The sequence below is a fragment of the Alosa pseudoharengus genome, unplaced genomic scaffold (genome assembly GCF_046254945.1).
Source record: "Alosa pseudoharengus isolate Yale_2024_CS ecotype anadromous, Long Island Sound unplaced genomic scaffold, YU_APseudo_1.1 YU_APseudo_1.1_scf_3, whole genome shotgun sequence".
In the NCBI taxonomy this organism is placed as follows: domain Eukaryota; kingdom Metazoa; phylum Chordata; class Actinopteri; order Clupeiformes; family Clupeidae; genus Alosa; species Alosa pseudoharengus.
In genome coordinates, this window is record NW_027468718.1 from 11,228,092 (window position 1) to 11,246,484 (window position 18,393).

Below are 18,393 nucleotides of genomic sequence, written 5' to 3' on the forward strand. Positions count from 1 at the left end.
CCCATCACATGTGTTGGATCTGTCAGTGTGAGCAGTGAGCACAGAGCGCTGTGTCCAGGTGACCAGTGTCCATACTGTGCTGTGTCCATACTGCACTGTGTCCAGGTGAGCAGTGTCCATACTGCGCTGTGTCCATACTGCACTGTGTCCAGGTGAGCAGTGTCCATACTGCGCTGTGTCCAGGTGAGCAGTGTCCATACTGCACTGTGTCCAGGTGAGCAGTGTCCATACTGTGCTGTGTCCATACTGCACTGTGTCCAGGTGAGCAGTGTCCATACTGCACTGTGTCCAGGTGAGCAGTGACCATACTGCACTGTGTCCAGGTGAGCAGTGTCCATACTGCGCTGTGTCCAGGTAGCGCTGCCCTAACTCACCCTCGTATCTCCCCTCTTGACCCCCAGCTGCCTCTGTGTGTGTCCAGCTGGATGACCTTTGACCTGCAGGCTCCTGTGATGACCAGCATGCTGTGGGCCCTGCAGAGGGACTGGACAGTCAAAACTCTGCAGCTGACCTCTACAGACTCACACCTGGTCCCCATTCCAACATTAGATGTGAATAAAATGTGACTTACACTGTCAGACTGAGTGAATATTGAAATTACTCTAATATGTATTGATGTATTTGTAGAACTCTAATAAATCATATATACATAGCCTCGAAGTCTTGCACCTACCTAGCTAACAACAGCAAAATATAAACTATTCTAAATTTGTTCCTGACTGTTCAAATTGACAGCAGTAGCCTATTTTACTGTTTTACTTAACCAGAAACTATATACTGATGCTGCAAAAAAATCAGGGGAATAAATATTATATTATCTGGTGCAGAGACCGGAAGAAGTTGTGTGTGACGTGAAAAAAGAAAAAAACTATATGTATAATTTTGGACTTGATATTTAAAAATAAATTGAAAAGTGTAAAATACTTTTATGATACTGATAGTGATACTGATCAATTCAAAATATGATCAAGGGAGTCCTGGAGTGCTGTCATCATGACACTGTCAGGGCACCCACTTTGAGAAACCCTAGACAAGATATAGCATGTTATGTGGAGATGGCCCTTACCATGACCAAGACAAGAACTTACAAGAAAAGGTAGTGCAAGTACATTGAAAACAGCCTAGGCCTCAAAACAGTTAAAAATGCCTAGATGGGTGAATAATGTAAATCTCCAGTATGAATGCTGTCATCTGGTGATTATTGTGTAACTGCATGCTCTCCTCTCACCTGTGGGTTTCCTGTAGCTGATTCTGTCTGTTCTGAGCTTTGGAGCGCTTTCCTGCTGTCATATTCTTAGTTTCATGTCATATTTGTTATTTTTTCAGGTATTGTCAAGTGAAAGCCCAACTACACAACAAACTGCAAACAAAACAAAACTCCAACTGAAGTAAAAGCCCAATCAAAAACACAATATCAGACTGGAGTACAAGAACACACAGTACTGAGTTGAGTTGGAAAACAAATATGGAATGCCAAGGTGTAGTTCAGCACATGCATTTGGCTGAGTGTCTGTATGAACAGTTCTTTAATAAGAATACTGTGCTGACAGCAGAGAAAAAACACTGACAATATTCCTGTTCACGCCCCAGCTAGAGTTCACTCATCCTGGGACTTTGAACCTGAGCCTGAACCACATCAAGTTCAGATAGTGCTTAGATAGGCTGCTGTTTCTGTGATGTAATGATGGGACTGACCAATCAGCTCTCTGCTCTTCTAGATCCCTCCCTCTAACTCATTTCCTGAAGGAGGAAGTGAAGCTCAGTGACAGACGGCTGCTCAGTTCTCCATTACAGCTCAACAACTACTCTGGTATGTGAGGAATTAGGGACAACATGAAGGAATACTTACATTGGTTGTGTTAGTAATCTTACAGAGATTAGAGACAATATAGAGATATAGAGAAAAAAACCTCAATGATTCGGTAGAGGCTAGATTTACAAACCTGTGAAAGTGAAAGTAAAGTTTACCAACCGAGAGGGAAGCATGTGCATTGTGTAACCGTATCACTAGTCTGGAAAATGGCTTCAAAGGTAGAAGAGGAGATATCTTGTCCTGTGTGCTATAACATCTACCAATATCCTGTCATCCTGACCTGCAGTCACAGCTTCTGTAAAGCATGCGTGCTTCAGTTCTGGGACACCAAAGGATCCAAAGAATGCCCCGTCTGCAGGAGGAAATCATCAGCTGACCTTCCACGCCCAAATTTGGCCTTAAAGAACCTGTGTGAGACTCTGTCTGACACTTTCTTGCAAGAGAGAGATCAGACACTTGTACTCTGCAAAGACCACAAGAGGAAACTGGAGCTCTTCTGTCAGGATGATCAGCAGCTTGTGTGTCTGGTGTGTCGAGACTCAAAACTACACAGAAATCACATCTTCAGTCCTGCTGGAGAAGCTGCCTCTGAGATCAAGGTAAGACTCTTCAGTCACAGACTGGCAGCACCTTCTTGCATGTCCTCTCTACAGGAGAAGCCCCCTTACACTTTACTGTCCAGCCATGATGAAGCACTCGTGAAGCAGTAGTTTTAACATTGCCACTTCAACTTGTACATAATCATTTGTCTCATTTAATCATGATTACAAAAATATTTTGTAATCACACACACAAAGTTACTCTATGAACTGTCCCCTGACTGAAGATCTTCTCAGGTCTGTGCTTAATGATTCATGGTTTAATCTGGTAGCTGGAGTATGGGTCATTCTGTGTCAAATCAGGAAGATGGCTGCTGCACTGTCTCAGATGTTTACGTCCCAAAACTTGTTCCAATATTTTTATAAATGTGTTCACCCTTGATGCTGTATCATTTTTAAACTCTCAGAAATGCTTTATCTTGGAGGTCATGTTTGGGCATTACTAGCCTATCTTTAAAAGTATAGCCTGCCCAAACTTTGTAGGATGGAAGACAGACATGTTCTCAGTAAGATTGGATCATTAAAGGTTTTTACTGCATGTCCAAATTTTATATAGAAGTATATGGAAGGACATGCAATACTGGTGATATTGAGGGTCTTGTAAAAATTTATTTTACTATCCACATGGGATCAGTCATTACATTGAAAATGGGAATAGCTCTGTTTATAGTATTTTCACGTTTTAAAGTGCCAATGATGTACAGTAGATGCTACATGTTCCATTCATACATATATGTAAATATTCTTACTTGGTTACACTTACTTGGTTCAGATATTGGCACAACATTAATACATTATAGTTTGTAAAGAACAAATGGGATACGAAATGTGTACAAAAACAGGTCTTATACTACCCTTAATTTCACTCTTTTTGCACTTTTTTCCAAAGCAAGGGCCTTGTAGAAAATCAATGTGCATGCCATACAAACATGTAATGGTTCAGTCATATTGAGGACATGTTCCTCTTCCCCCCTACAAAGTTTGGGCTGCCTATGAATAATACGTTTCATTATATTATATATATGTTCAAACATGGCTTCCCAGATAATGTGACTGTCAGGCTGTAAAACTGAAGTATTTTCTTAAAATAATATGAAGACATAGGATTTGAACAAAAATAGTGTACAGTCCTTGGTTTTGGGACCCATTCTTCATAGACAAGGTTTGAACATAATCTGAGATGGTGCAGCAACAGCCTTATCTGATTTGACACAGAATGACCCATATGAGTCTAGTTGTCACACTAAAGTGATTTGTTCATTTCAGGAGGAGCTTAAGGCCAAGCTGCAGCCACTACAGGAGAAGATGAAGGAGTTTAAGAAAGCTAAAGTTACTTGTGATAAAACAGCTGAACACATTAAGGTCAGTGTGATCTAGTGTCATAAGAGTTCACTGTTTGTACACATCCAAGGATTCTTCTGTCAGTCATTTCATAATGCCTTGGCCTGCAGACCATATTGTCAGGTGGTCACCAGCAATCATCAAGTGCTTAGTTTCCTACCTCTCTGCAACCTCCCCCAACCTATGCACAATATTTAAGTCATATTAATCAATGATACTTTCTATATTTTATAAATGTGTGAAACTCCACTCATGTAGATGTAATTTTATTCAGATTCAAACCCAGAACACAGAGACACAGATCAAGGAGGAGTTTAAGAAGCTTCACCAGTTTCTACGAGATGAAGAGGCAGCCAGGATAGCTGCACTGAGGGAGGAAGAGGAGCAGAAGAGTCAGATGATGAAGGAGAAGATTGAGAAGATGAGCAGAGACATCTCATCTCTTTCAGACACAATCAGAGCCATAGAGGAGGGGATGGGAGCTGATGATGTCACATTCCTGCAGGTAAGAACCATCCACTGTCTGCAAAGGTGTTAGATGTCTAACTCTAAGTCCAGTGATAATTTAACAATAGCACATCTGGCTGTAAGGGTGTTAGATCTACAACTCTAATTCCAGTGATAATTTAACAATAACACGTCTGTTTAGTTGAGGTGACCTGCCATGTTTGCCTCAATAATATGTTATGTGCTGTTGATATGGTGTGAGGCGGTGTTCTCATTTGAGGGGATTCTAGAGAAGAGAGCAGGAACACAATAAGTGGAAAAAACAGCAGAGGCCCGAATGAATAGGATTTGTTATATTGTAGTGGTAGTATTGTAAAGGATTGTAGAGGATGACCTTGCAGCTGTGGGAGTGGCTACATGTGGGGGAGTGTCTACATACAGTTGTGGGAGTGGCTACATGTGGGGGAGTGTCTACATGCAGCTGTGGGAGTGGCTACATGCAGCTATAAGCAGTACACAGATAAGCACAGAGGACAAGATAAGGACGCAGGATGGAGCACTCTAGGGAGGAGTAGATACAAACACAGAGGAACCAGAGAGAGAGAGAGAGAGAGAGAGAGAGAGAGAGAGAGAGAGATACACACAACACATTACAGTGACACATTCAGCCTAGCACCCTATTGTGCACACAGTTACCACAAGCCCATGTTCTAACACCCCCTGGCACAAGGGGGTCACTGCAGGGACACATTTAAGGATGCTATGACAGAAGGTGCACCAATTCTACTGTAGCAAAGCCATTCCCAATCCCCTGAGTGAGTCTGGTGATATCAGGCTGCTGTAGTTCTACTGTAGCCCCTGAGTGAGTCTGGTGATATCAGGCTGCTGTAGTTCTACTGTAGCCCCTGAGTGAGTCTGGTGATATCAGGCTGCTGTAGTTCTACTGTAGCCCCTGAGTGAGTCTGGTGATATCAGGCTGCTGTAGTTCTACTGTAGCGCCTGAGTGAGTCTGGTGTATATAAGTATAAGAATAAGTATATACACTCTTTTGATCCCGTGAGGAAAATATGGTCTCTGCATTTATCCCACTCTGTGAATTAGTGAAACACACACTGCACACAGTGAACACACAGTGAGGTGAAGCACACACTAATCCCGGCGCAGTGAGCTGCCTGCATCAACAGTGGTGCTCGGGGAGCAGTGAGGGGTTAGGTGCCTTGCTCAAGGGCACTTCAGCTGTGCCTACTGGTCGGGGTTTGAACCGATAACCCTCCGGTTTCAAGTCCGAAGCTAACCAGTAGGCCACGGCTGCCCACTGATATCAGGCTGCTGTATCTTCCCCTGATGGGAGTCATGTGGAGAAGGGGTTGAGGGGGGACTGGGCTCATGTGCAGGCACTCCGTGCTCTGTGATTGGTGGAGAAGGGGTTGAGGGGGGACTGGGCCTGTGTGCAGGTGCTCTGTGATTGGTGGAGAAGGGGTTGGGGGAGGACTGGGCTCATGTGCAGGTGCTCCGTGCTCTGTGATTGGTGGATTTACTGTTGAGGTCTGATAGGTTGGGGGAAGGGAGGCCAGTTATTTTGGATGCTGTTTGGGTGATGTCATGTGTATGAGTTAGTTTTTATTGAAGCAGCAGGGGGGACAGTGTTGTCACGGTGTGTTGATTAGCTTAATGAACACTCCACCATTTCAGCAGATTGGTTATGAATGCAGTTGGGGTTGTGGGTGATGCAGATTCAATAGTAGTTCTTTGCTTTAGTTGGAGTTGGACAAGTGAGAGTCATGACACACATCCAAACCCCCTCATTATATGCACACTGACCCTTCTTCACTACAGGTAGAGTGTGTTTGATACCACATCATTAGTTCATGCCATTGGCATACATGCAAGTGATCATCAAGGAACGAATACATCTGATCAACATCTGTGCAGTGCTATAAAGACATACTACATTGTGTGTGTGTGTGTGTGTGTGTGTGTGTGTGTGTGTGTTTGTGGATATGAGAGTCTGTGTGTGTTTGCATGTTTATGTGTGTGTGTGTGTGCCGATTTTGCCGGGGCTTCAGCCCCGAATGTTTTGAGTGTAGCCCTGAATGTATTTTGCAAAGTTGACTAACAAATATGAAACCATTATTCCGATCGTGCATTGAAACTTTGAGATGAGATGGACCTATTTATCAAACATAAAAGCAGGACACAGGTGTCCTCTCACTCTCCTTCATGCAGCAGATCTAACTTGAACGTGACCATAAAACATCATGTAATGTAGGCTACTTAGAGCATGCGCGTGCGCGAGAAAGAGATACAGTCAGTCAGTTCCAGGGTTGGGCATGTCATGGTTTGCATTTCCTATTTGGTATAAGAAAGTTATGAGGAAATCATAAAAACACAAATACAAGGAGGAGGTGGAGTAATGCTGTTCTGGTCATTTAGGCTACAAGTTCAGGTTTGTTATCAGCCTGCCCTGCACTCACTCACCTACAGCTGACCAAACAGTGCTGGCCTGTCTAGGCTACTTAGATACTTTGCCTTTGTAGAATCGAATAAGTGAGTCTTTTGATTTTTTCTCCTTAAGCTAAGCATAACCATATGAGGCATCTTGCTTTTTAAAACGCCACTTTGCTTGGTGGCTATAGGCTATTGTCTATATACAGTAGTTAGTTTTTCATAGCAAACAGAAATGTCAAGATAGCAACATGTAACTACATCCTTTAATTGTCAAAATTAGTTTCCATAATATGCAACCAATGTGGTGCAAATGAGGCTAGAGTTGATGGATTCATTTATGAAATGTGAGCAGCAAGGGCAGGCAAAATGGGAATTATGAGAACAGTTTAGACTCTATGGGCTATGCCCCAAATGTTTTCAACTGCTGGCGCCTCCCCTGGTGTGTGTGTGTGAGAGTCTGTGTGTGTTGTTTGTGTGTGTGTGTGTGTGTATGTATGTGTGTGTGTTTGTGTGTGTGTGTGTATGTGTGTGTGTGCATGTTTGTGTGACTGTGTGCGCGTGTTTGTTTGTGTGTGTGTGTGTGTGTGTGGGGGGGGGGGGGGTCTGATGAAGGAATGAACAGACCTAATAACCTTTCCTCAGAAGGTGCTTGATTAGAATCTTTTCGGTATTGTGTCAATTGGTCAGTCTGTAACAAAAATGAAAACAGTGCTAAAGGAACATTCAAAGTTGACCAAGATGTAGTAAACACCTTAGACCTTATTATAGCAATTACGTTTAACCTACTTTCTCATTTCTTATTTTCCAGAACTACAAGAGCACAGTGGAAAGGTGAGTGACCTGGCTCCTGTCTCTCTCTTCTCTGTGGTTCTGAACCCAAACCCACAGCAGCACTGACTCCTGAATGTTATTCCAGAGCCCAGTGCACACTGCAGGATCCAGAGAGGGTTTCAGGAGCTCTGATCAATGTGGCAAAGCACCTGGGCAACCTGAAGTTCAGAGTCTGGGAGAAGATGCAGGAGACTGTTCAGTACAGTGAGTAGCCTACTGTTTTTAACACACATAATCAATCTTAGGAGGGTCCTTGGGTTCCTTTGCTGATAATATCCCTCTGCCACAACTCAAACTAGCAAAACAAAGCAGAACCAACTTCCAGTAATCACACACACACACACACACACACACACACACCATACAAACGCGCGCACACACACACACACACACACACACACACACACACACACACACACACACACACAGACACACACACACACACACTACAGAGTGTGTAGAGGGGGAGGTTGAGTATGCACTCTATCAAAGGGGTCACCAATCTTTTTGAACTGAGAGCTACTTCATGGGTACTGAGTCATACGAATCTACCAGTTTGATACGCTCTTCTGGAATAACACATTTGCTCAGTTTGCCTTTAGTTATACATTATTAATAATGATTACAGTTTTTGCCTGTTGCTTGAACATATTTTGCAAAACTTTGCTCATTCTGCCAAAACTCTACACACAAGTAAACATGACACAACCTGGGAAATATACCATTCACATCTGTGTCAAATTGAAACTCTACTATCCAAACCTAAACTCTGCTATCAAAACCTAACAATCCTTTGTCAAAATGTCACTCTGATGACAAAATGATACACACTTGCATCTTATGCATACACTTTCAGATTAGCAGCAATATACTAGTGTACTTTATATAAAACACTGCAGTCTTTTTCACTGCTTTTATTCAGTTTATCAGTTAGCATTCTGTGAAGCTCAATGCAACACTTACAGTTTTTGTTATGCTTTTTTTCCAACAAACATTTTGACAACAACCAAAAATGAAAGTATTGAAAGGTTACAAATGACTTCAACTCAATACTGTACATCACAGTACTATAATTTACAGTACAGTACAGTGCAGTAAATGCAGTAACGCAAAAATAAAACCAAAAATACACTAGTGTAAAACAGGCTTAGATGTGGTGGACTCTCTGCCCAGCTTCCCTCATTGTCAGGCCATGATTTATCACATGATCCACCAAAGTTTTTCTAATATCATCTGAAATATTATTCCGTGCATACTGTAGCCTCTTCGACCACCTCCTACTCCTCTCTCTCCTTGTCTTCCTCTACCTCTTGTTCTCCCTCCCTCCATGCTTGCAAAGTTCTCAAAATGGCTCAACTTAGGCCTATTTGTGGCTGGCTGATTGGTGTTCAGTTTTGCAAGTAAGTGCCTTCAGGTGTGTATTGAGTTGTTGCAATTACCCGATGTGTTTTGTATTTTGGATACATGTGTTTTCCAAATGGCACCCTGAGATTTCATGTTTGAACGAAGTGTCTAAAGTATGAAATAGAGTGTAGTATGCAGGACCAAGTGTGTTGCAGAAAGGAGTAAGTGTGTTGCAGAATTGCAACTAGAGTGCAGAGTATGGGTACATGTGTTTGAGGTATGGTAACAAAAGCGTCAAGTTGTGTTACTTAAGTCTAAGCATGGGTCTATAGTGTTCAAGAAACGGGCAAAAACTGTAATGATACTCATCTATGTGAAGACACTGATCATGTTAATGATTTCTCACAGTAATTATCAACAATAACAAAAAGGTGGGAAACAGATGTCAATATTCAGCACTTTAATCTCAGTAATTGTTACATTTTCAGATGATCACTTACATCACTACATTTCATAGGAAAAATTTCGCATTTTCACTAGCCACTGACAAACCCTTTTAACAAATCATGAACTATGTTGCACCATGTTTCAAAAAGTTATCAATTATGTAATGTTAAAGAAAGTTGAACTTACATCATTTTTAATAAATCTTGTCACATTTTGAACTAATGACCAAATTTGCAGCATTTTTAACAAAATTATAACTGTTACATGTCATGAACACACTTTTAAATTGAACACAATTCTTCAATATTTTAAGTCATCTTTGCCATTGCACTGCCATGTTGCCACTGACAACATCTGGCATCTGTTTCTTTGTTAGTGGGAAGACTGGCATTGCATGCTGTTCACCAGTGTATTGTAATCTGGCGTGTAACTTGACACTGCAACTGTGAGTGAATCCTTCAGATGTGCCTCAGTGAGGCGTGTTCTGTGTTTGTTCTTGATGAAGTTCATGTCAGAAAACGCTGATTCACAGAGATAGGTTGAACCAAACAGACTAGCAACCTTCATAGCTGCTGTGCATACTCCGCTGTACTTCTCTGTGTCAACAAGGTACCAAAAGTTTGGTGCAGCCTGGTAGGCTTTGAGGTGGAGGTCATTTTGCAATGTTATGATTTCAATCTCCACCGGTCCAGCATCCAAGTTGAACGTTGCACTTAGTTGCTCAGCAAAGCATGTTGTGTCCACATTCATGAAAGGATTGGAAATGAACGACACACTTGGCTCAAGCTGATGTAGGTCACAAAACCGATTCTCAAACTCTTGCCCAAGTCTGTTAATGACTTCACAGTACTTTTCTACAACGTTCTCAAATGTCTCAGATGCAGGAGCATTGTCTTTCAGCACCGACTACACGGAGGGAAAGTGCAGCACATTTTTTCTCTGTAAATCCACAGAGACAATGTTCATCTAGGCCAGGGGTATTCAATTAATCTTCAGCGAGGTCCAGTTACGGAATATTTCCTCAAGCAAAGGTCCGGAGCATCATAATGTTTAACGTGCGTGTTTAGGCTATGTATATGTATGTATGTATAATATTAGGATGGATGGATGGAGCCTAGTTGTAGATAGATACAGTAGATAGATAGATAGATAGATAGATAGATACTTTATTGATCCCCAAGGGGAAATTCAAGAAATAGAAGATTGTAGGCCTAGGCCTAATGTTTAATGTGAAATAAAATAAGTAGCCTAAAAGGCAAGAGAAATAAGGCAAGATAAGAGTAGCCTAATTGGGGAGAAAAACTGAGTAGCCTTGGCTATTTTTAAGATCTTAACGTGAACTTAAAATAAAATTTGAGCTGAGACAAGGATGGATATTCCACAGCTGGTTCCTTGAACCCATTAATCAGCAAGTTTAATTTAATTTTTTTAGTTTTTTGGAAACCCAGGAATATCACGTTGTTGGACAGTGAATGCATGTAGGCTTAACTAGATTGTGGTGGATCAATCATATTGCCTTCTTAAATCGTAAAATATTCTGTGGTCTCAGTTCACTGTTGAATGGGCCTAGCCTACCCTATGCTTGCTCAAAATATATGCTTTGTCTAGTAGAGGTGCTTCAAATTGGCGCTTAAAATCGCCTGTCTCAGAATATGTAGAAGAGGTCCAGGCCAATTCTGCGCAAAACTGTCACATCCATATTTAGTTGGCGTTACGGACGTGACAATTTTGCGTGGTATTGCCCCCGTATCGTTATATAAAGCTCTGTTCTCGCTGTCTAGCTGTCTCCTCTTTGAGCAATCGATGATTTGAAAATAACTTACTTATCGTTAACTTAGATATCCATCTGATTGTTTCTCGTCCCGTCTCCTCTCCTCGCTCGTTTCAGGCTATCAGTCTCTTCTCCATAGTAGGCTACTTTACTCACTGACTCGACTTTATCAGAATTCACAGATTTCACTGGCTGAGTAGCAGCAAGCGAAATTATGGTTCCTGAAGCTCCTGAAGTAAATGCTGTTATCCTAACCAACGAAACATTTAGTGCAGCTTTGAAATCTTACGTGAAAATCTAAATTAGGCTATTATGGTCTGGGTCCGGATAGGATCACGTCACGGTCCGGACTCGGACCGCGGTCCGCCATTTGGTGATGGCTGGCCTACCGGATTCTTGTCCTCCTTCTGGTAGCCTCCAACCGCCAGTCATTAGGCCGGGCACAGACTGAAAGTCTGTAACCCGGAAACGTGATGAGCGCTCGACCATCTGGTTCAGCAGTCGGGGACCCTGATCGCGGCCTCCCGTCCGTGGCCTACTGGGCGTAGACAAAATATCGCACCCAGTCTAGTGATCAACCGGGGGTCCCCGCCTTCCAGCACGAGCATTCCTTCGTGTCTTCTGCTCTCTTGGCCCCTGCTGCTGTGTGCATTCCTGGTCTCGGGATAAGTAGAAAACATTCCCCCACATACACCTGTTCCTAAAACTCTCTGGATTGACCAAAAGTTAATGGGTCTATTATCAGACATTGGGAACACCAGGGAGGGGTAATTGACACACACAAAACACACATGAAGTAGGCTATATGACACGGCACACAAAAGCACACAAGATCAAATAATAAAATACATCAAAATATTCACACCTGTGACACACTTATCATGTCAACAACATTCTTACCTTTGCCTTGCAGCTCGCTGTTCAAGTGGTTTAGTTTCCCAGTAATGTCCGTCAAAAATGCAAGGTCACGTGTCCAGTCTGTGTCCTCTAGCAATGAGACGTCTTCGCCTTTGGACTGCTTGAACTCTTTGATTTTCACCCAAAAGTGTCTGAAAACGAAGTAAAACTCGTCCTCTGCTGAGTCATCAGATTTCTGTGTGTAGCAGCAGGTCACCATATTCAGCTGACATCTCCTCCAATAGCACCTTGGAAATCCTGTGCTGTTTTGCTTTGGAGTGGATGTTGTTTATGATTTTTACAACCGGAGTCATCACATGCCCAAAGCCGATCACTTTTGCACATAACGCCTGCTGGTGAATGATGCAGTGGTGATGCAGACATTTTGGGAAGTCTGGGTCACCTTTACAGTGAGCGATGAAACTTGTATGTCGGCCGATCATAGCAGGAGCCCCGTCTGTAGTCACTGCTACCAGCTTTTCCAATGGGACCTTTTTCTGCACGAAAACCTCCTTCACCGTGTTATAAATGTCAACTCCCCTCGTAGTTGTCTTTAAGGGCAGTAGTGTCAGGAGTTCTTCTCTTGTGGAGAAATCTTCAAACAGCATCCGGATAAAAACCAACAGCTGCGCTGCACTGCTGCTGTCCACAGACTCGTCACACTGGATGCTAAACCGCCTGCACTTCACCAGATCCCGGTGAAGCACCCGATTTGGTTCCCCCAGAATTCCTGTTTCCTTTATGCCACTGTATTGAAGTTCTTGCGTTGTTGCGCATTCAAAGTGTTGTATTGCGTTTTCCGTGTCTTCAGCTACGGTAGCTTCTGGTAAAGACCTAGAGGGGAAACACGATTTGCATGGGGAACCAAATCGGGTGCTTCACTGGTCCAGCTGATCGGCCAAGTTACCAGACATAGCTGACACTCGTCTAGCCATCGTAGATGCACCCAGTTGGAGGCCGGAGAGAGGGGAGATTAGATCGGTTCCATAAGTACAGTGTTAGCAATTCTCATCATTGCTTCTTTGACAACTTTTCCATCTGAAAATGCCTTCTTCTTCTTGATCAGAAAATGTGTAGCTCTAAATGAGGCTTTGGTTGTTTTTTGTGACTTTTTTGCCGGCCTCGTCAAAAAAAGCTGATGCTGCCATTATCTCACAGGCTTTTTCTGCCCGTAGTGCCGGAGAGAGGGGAGATTAGATCGGTTCCATTTTTCTCATCTTTAAGTACAGTGTTAGCAATTATCATCAATGCTTCTTTGACAACTTCTACGTCTGAAAATGCCTTCTTCTTCTTGATCAGAAAATGTGTAGCTCTAAATGAGGCTTTGGTTGTTTTTTGTGACTTTTGCCGGCCTCGTCCAAAAAAAGTATTGCTTACCCAAAACTGCCTTTAGCTCACAGGCTTTTTCTGCCCGTAGTGCACTTCCCTGTGGGTAGTTGTCATGGTAGCTTTTGTGACGCGTAGTGAAGTGTCTCTCCACAATGTGCCGCTTTGCCGTCACCACAGTCGCCCCGCAAATGAGACACACGCAGGTTTCTTTCACAGCCGTAAATAAGAACTCCTCTCCCATTCGTTGTGAAAGTGATTAGTTTTCTTTCTTTTTTTCTGCCATACAAACACACACAGCCATACTCTCTCTCTTTCTCTCTCTCACACACACACACACACACACTCACATGCACATGTCGTGGGGCCTATAACACCCGCCCTGGTTAGTCCTCCCAATTTGCACCACAACAGACAGATATGTTGGTAAACAGGTTTATTAGCACAAAACTCTTGGCCAAGGTGGCAGGAAAGGCAGCACAGAACTCTACTAATGACTTTTCGTAGGAGCTAATGGTGAGAATGCTACCCAATAACCCAGTGACACATCAATCAAATCAATGTGGAAAACATTAGATGTAAGGACACATCAAGAGCACAGCAACACAGCAAGTCAAGCTCAAACAAAAGGCATCCCCCCCACGAGTCCCCAGTCCAAGCCAAAGGCAGCACGACCAGTCCTAGGTCCAAGATGGTATAAAAGAGTCCGTCTTGGTCGGCTCCCTCTCGCCGACCAGGAAAAGAAACGCAAATGCACAGTCCAGGTCCATGCTCGCCTTGTCTGGCCCTGAAATCAAAGAAGATCAGCCCTTAGGGACAGCCAGCTATGCACCAGAACTGCAAATAATCACACACGTACAGGATGAATGGAGCACTTCCCTTTAGTAGGAGGTTTGAGAGCAATGTATAAGGCACCAGTCGTGGGCGATGGTCCACCAGGCCACCTGCTGCAGTCAGGCACCTGTCACTGTGCCCCTCTCCTCGTCTGTTTCCCATCTGGATCTCCTCCATACTTCTTCTTCTTCTGTCAGGTTTTATGGCAGTTTACAGGCAACGTGTAGTACCGCCATCTACTGGACTGAGATGCAATCAATTGGATGTCATTTCAAAGAAAAATAAATAAATAAATAAAAAAAAAAAAAAAAAAGGAAAACACAAAATCCTATTTGCTAATTGTGTTTCTTTAATAAATGTGATGACAGCACTAGTGATGTTTCCTGATCTAGGCTCACCTAATAAGGTGTCTGAAGACAAGGCTTTCTTGGCTGCGTTCACTTCCCTCTTTAGCTTTTCTCTTTGTCTGGAGAATCTTAAACATTTTAAAAGAACATGATCTACATCCTCTCATTCCACAAAACTCACATTTTCCAGTTGGATGTTTACTTACAACATGTAAGCTATTATTCAAACCAGTATGGCCTATTCTCATCCTTGTAAACCAAACCTCCTCTTGTCTGTTTGGGTAAATAGGTTTGTTATTTAAGATATTCTTTTGTATATTATATAAATGTCTACCTTTCTTCTCCTTATCCCATTCAGCTTGCCATATTAAGTTAACTTTGTGTTTGAGGATTACCTTAACTTCTGATCTGCTGAGTGGAATGTTTAACTGAACTTCCTCTTCCTTAGTTGCCTCTTTTGCGAGCTTGTCTGCTTCCTCATTACCACCAACTCCTTTATGAGCAGGTACCCATAAAAACTGGATTGATATTCCCTGTTGACTGATTGCAAATATGATATTATTAATTTCATTCAATAAATCCTGTCGTCTCCTTCATACTGTCAAGAAGAAAGGCTATATAGATGGTCCCCTCCTCAGACTGGCTCCAGCATAACAACCAAGAGCCAATCATGTTCCAGTTAGGCAGGTGAAGCCACACCCAGCTAGACAGGTGAAGCTGCCAGTCATTGGCTACAGCAACAGTGTCAAGAGCCAATCACCTGAGCACTTCCTTTCTTACATTGGTTGCAGCAGCAGAGGTTTCTTATTGGCTCTAGGCTTTAGCCTTACAGCCAATCTCTACACAGCTACTTAGCAACAGTTCCACAGCATGTAATGGATAAAATACAGTTTTGCAAAGGGTAAAAATACAACATGGTCAATACAAACACACAGTAGAGTTCAGCATTTGACACATTCACACACACACACACACACACACACACACACACACACACACACACAAGCACACACACACACACACACACACACACACAAGCACACACAAGCACACACACACACACACACACACACCACACACACACACACACACCACTCAAACACACACACAGACACACAGACATGCACACACACAGGCATAATCACACACACACACACACATGCACAAACACACACACACAGCTCCTCGCTGACGTTTACCTGTCCACCGCTTGTGCGTATCCAATTTAGCTGTATGTTATTGCTGCTACACAGATCGTTTAGATCAGGCCAATCTGACCGCACTCCAAACCCTTTGCCCCTGGCGTCCAGTTTCCCACTGGGTTACTTTCTGAAGCCCAGGAAACCTGGTTCTCCATGAGGGTCCAGGGGGATCTCACGTTTGGTTAGGTCAGGAAACCTGGTTCTCCATGAGGGGTCAGGGGGATCTCACGTTTGGTTAGGTCTAGCAATGAGCTCCGGGCCGTTGCTCGCACAGTCGGGTTGTCGTTATTTAACATATGCAGTAAGTGACTTATTCTGGTGGCTGTATAAATCCATTCAATGTTGGGGATTCCAAGTCCCCCCTCTGATTTGTTCATGAAAATGATACTCCTTGTTGTGTGTGTGTTAAGATTTGTCCATTTCCTAACCAGCTGCACTGTCTTATTGTTCAGTTCTTTCAAAGTCTTTTTGGCAATGTGAACATTGGCAAACAGGTGTTTGATTTTGGAGAGGGCTATGTCCCGAACTGCCTGGAGTTTCATACAGGTCGGCAAGGGACATTGGTCTATCAGGTCCAATCTGGCAGAATACTCCTCACAGATATCTCTCACCTGTTCCTGCCATTCGCCCGTCACATTAAACTTGTGTCCGAGATAGCTGTAAGTTTCGTGTCTTGCATAGACTCGAATCTCGCTGCCGGCTATTGTGAATGAGGGAGGGTGGCCATATTTGGCCCTATACCAGCTGTTGCCTCCGCTGCGCCGTTCATAGAACACTGCGCATTTGCTGTTCTTAACCTCAAGCCCAGACCATTGCAGGAAGCGATCTGTGTTTGACAGCATGTTAGTAATTACGTTCTCTTCTCTTGATACAAGGAGGACGTCAAAGGCCTGGACAGGGTTCGGGGATGTACTGCCGGGCGGGGCGAGTAGGCCAGTGCCGGTTCAGACCTCCATGGGGCCCTAGGCAAAATCCTGCTAAGGGGGCCTCCCACATGAACTCTGAGGGACAAAATGTAACCATTTTTTATATATATATTATCTGACACCTCAGTGCTCCCAATACAATCACCCCATTTTGGATGTCTATGGAAGTTACCAAATATAGTGTTTTCCCCTATAAAGGACCTTCACAGCTATAAATGCCCAGTTTTAGGGTCTGGGCCTTTTGCTTTTGATGATTGCTGTACATATCCCCTTACAGTTCAGTTCAGTTATTGTAGGCTACTGCACTGCACAGCCTAGTATTTTTTATGTGTCCATAATAGGCCTACTGCATTCCCTGCATAACAACTGTAGGCTAAATATTTCCTCCAAAACTGTGGTTTTAATACTCAGAAATCTACAGTTTAGCACTTGAAGTAATGCAACTTTTTGTAAGGGTCTGATTGTGCTAGTAGCCTATACTGGCTGAGGCTCACTGTTCTTCACCTGTGTCTGTAGTAGGGTGCTTGCCAAAGACATAGAGTAGCTCTACTGAACTGGCTGTCCTGATTCCCTTCAATATTAAATATGGACTATTTTAAACAATAATTTTAATACTTCATATAGGCCTAATTTACGATATGCATCTATTGTCCATGCAGCACAGCGAATCAAAGTTAATAGCCTACATTAGGCTACTTTCCATTTTGCATAGCCTGCGTTCAGTTGTAGGCCATGTAAACCAATTAAAGCTTGACTGAAATATTGTAAACATTTACTTTTATAACGTATGAGAAGAGTGACCCAGTTTCAACGGGTTCTCGCATGTTTCTGCTGAGAAACTGTTAGTTTCATTCCGAGCTGCACGTTATCATGAGCGCATAGATGAGGGTTTTTCTTTTTTTTTCTTCAAAAATGTAGCCAGTCGCCCGCATTCAAAAAACGGGACATGCAACTTTGCGAAGTACCATGACTGGGAAAGGCTGGCAAGCAAGCCGCAGACAGATCAGGGGATTCACTTCCCTGTTAGGTAGGCCTAAGCTAGGCCAGCAACACGCGCTGGACAGATGCGTGTAGACATTTAACCATGGAACGAACAGAAGTTTACCCGACTGCTGTTCCCGCTATTCATTCTCGTGAAGTTTCTTCCGTTTTTCATGCCCTGAATGCTAATTTGGTATATATTCCTAATGTAGCCTATGAGGCACTGTCGCTACAACTGTGTAGCCTACATGTCTGTCACTAGCTTGACTCAAGGGGAGACGGGGGAGGGGGCCTTCATTAACTTGCTGGGCCCTACGCAACTTGCGTAGTGTGCGTATAGGGAGAACCGGCCCTGGAGTAGGCATAGCCATTTCAGCCAGTTGTTTAGAGCCACTATGAAATTCACAGCGCTCCAGGGGCATCCCGTTTTAATTCCAACCTAAAGTTTTACGGGTTTTGTTAACTGATGCATATCACTTGTAGAAAAGATTTTTCATACACATCCTTAACTATCTGAATGTATTGTTCCGGCAGATGTATTTCCTCTAGGGAATGCAACATTACGCAGTGAGGCAGAGAACCAAAAGCATCGCGAAAATCAAGGGACACCGCATAAAAACGGGAAGACTCATGTTTAAAGTCATCAATGGCAGCCTTCAGGCAGTATACGCATTCATTCATTCCTTGCCTTTCTATCTATGCTTTTTGGTTAGGTGACAGTGTTCCGGAATCCACAAGCCAGGGTAAAATACGGTTTAAACTGCACTTCATAAATACCTTGGATATGGTGGGGAGCAGTGATATATCCCTCCAGGTGGATGGATCCTCTGCGATGTTAT

The 18,393-nt window shown here is 43.2% G+C and overlaps 1 protein-coding gene across 1 annotated transcript in view; it reads left to right on the plus strand.

The window, feature by feature from the left end:
• Positions 1-1,732: 1,732 nt before the first annotated feature.
• Positions 1,733-18,393, plus strand: part of LOC143100198 (zinc-binding protein A33-like) — a 20,806-nt gene continuing 4,145 nt past the window's right edge. The window contains exons 1-5 of the mRNA XM_076263168.1: positions 1,733-2,412; positions 3,679-3,774; positions 4,028-4,258; positions 7,457-7,479; positions 7,565-7,683. Coding sequence (XP_076119283.1) covers positions 2,020-2,412; positions 3,679-3,774; positions 4,028-4,258; positions 7,457-7,479; positions 7,565-7,683 — 862 coding nt within the window. The 5' untranslated portion in view covers positions 1,733-2,019. The remainder of the gene's footprint in view (positions 2,413-3,678; positions 3,775-4,027; positions 4,259-7,456; positions 7,480-7,564; positions 7,684-18,393) is intronic.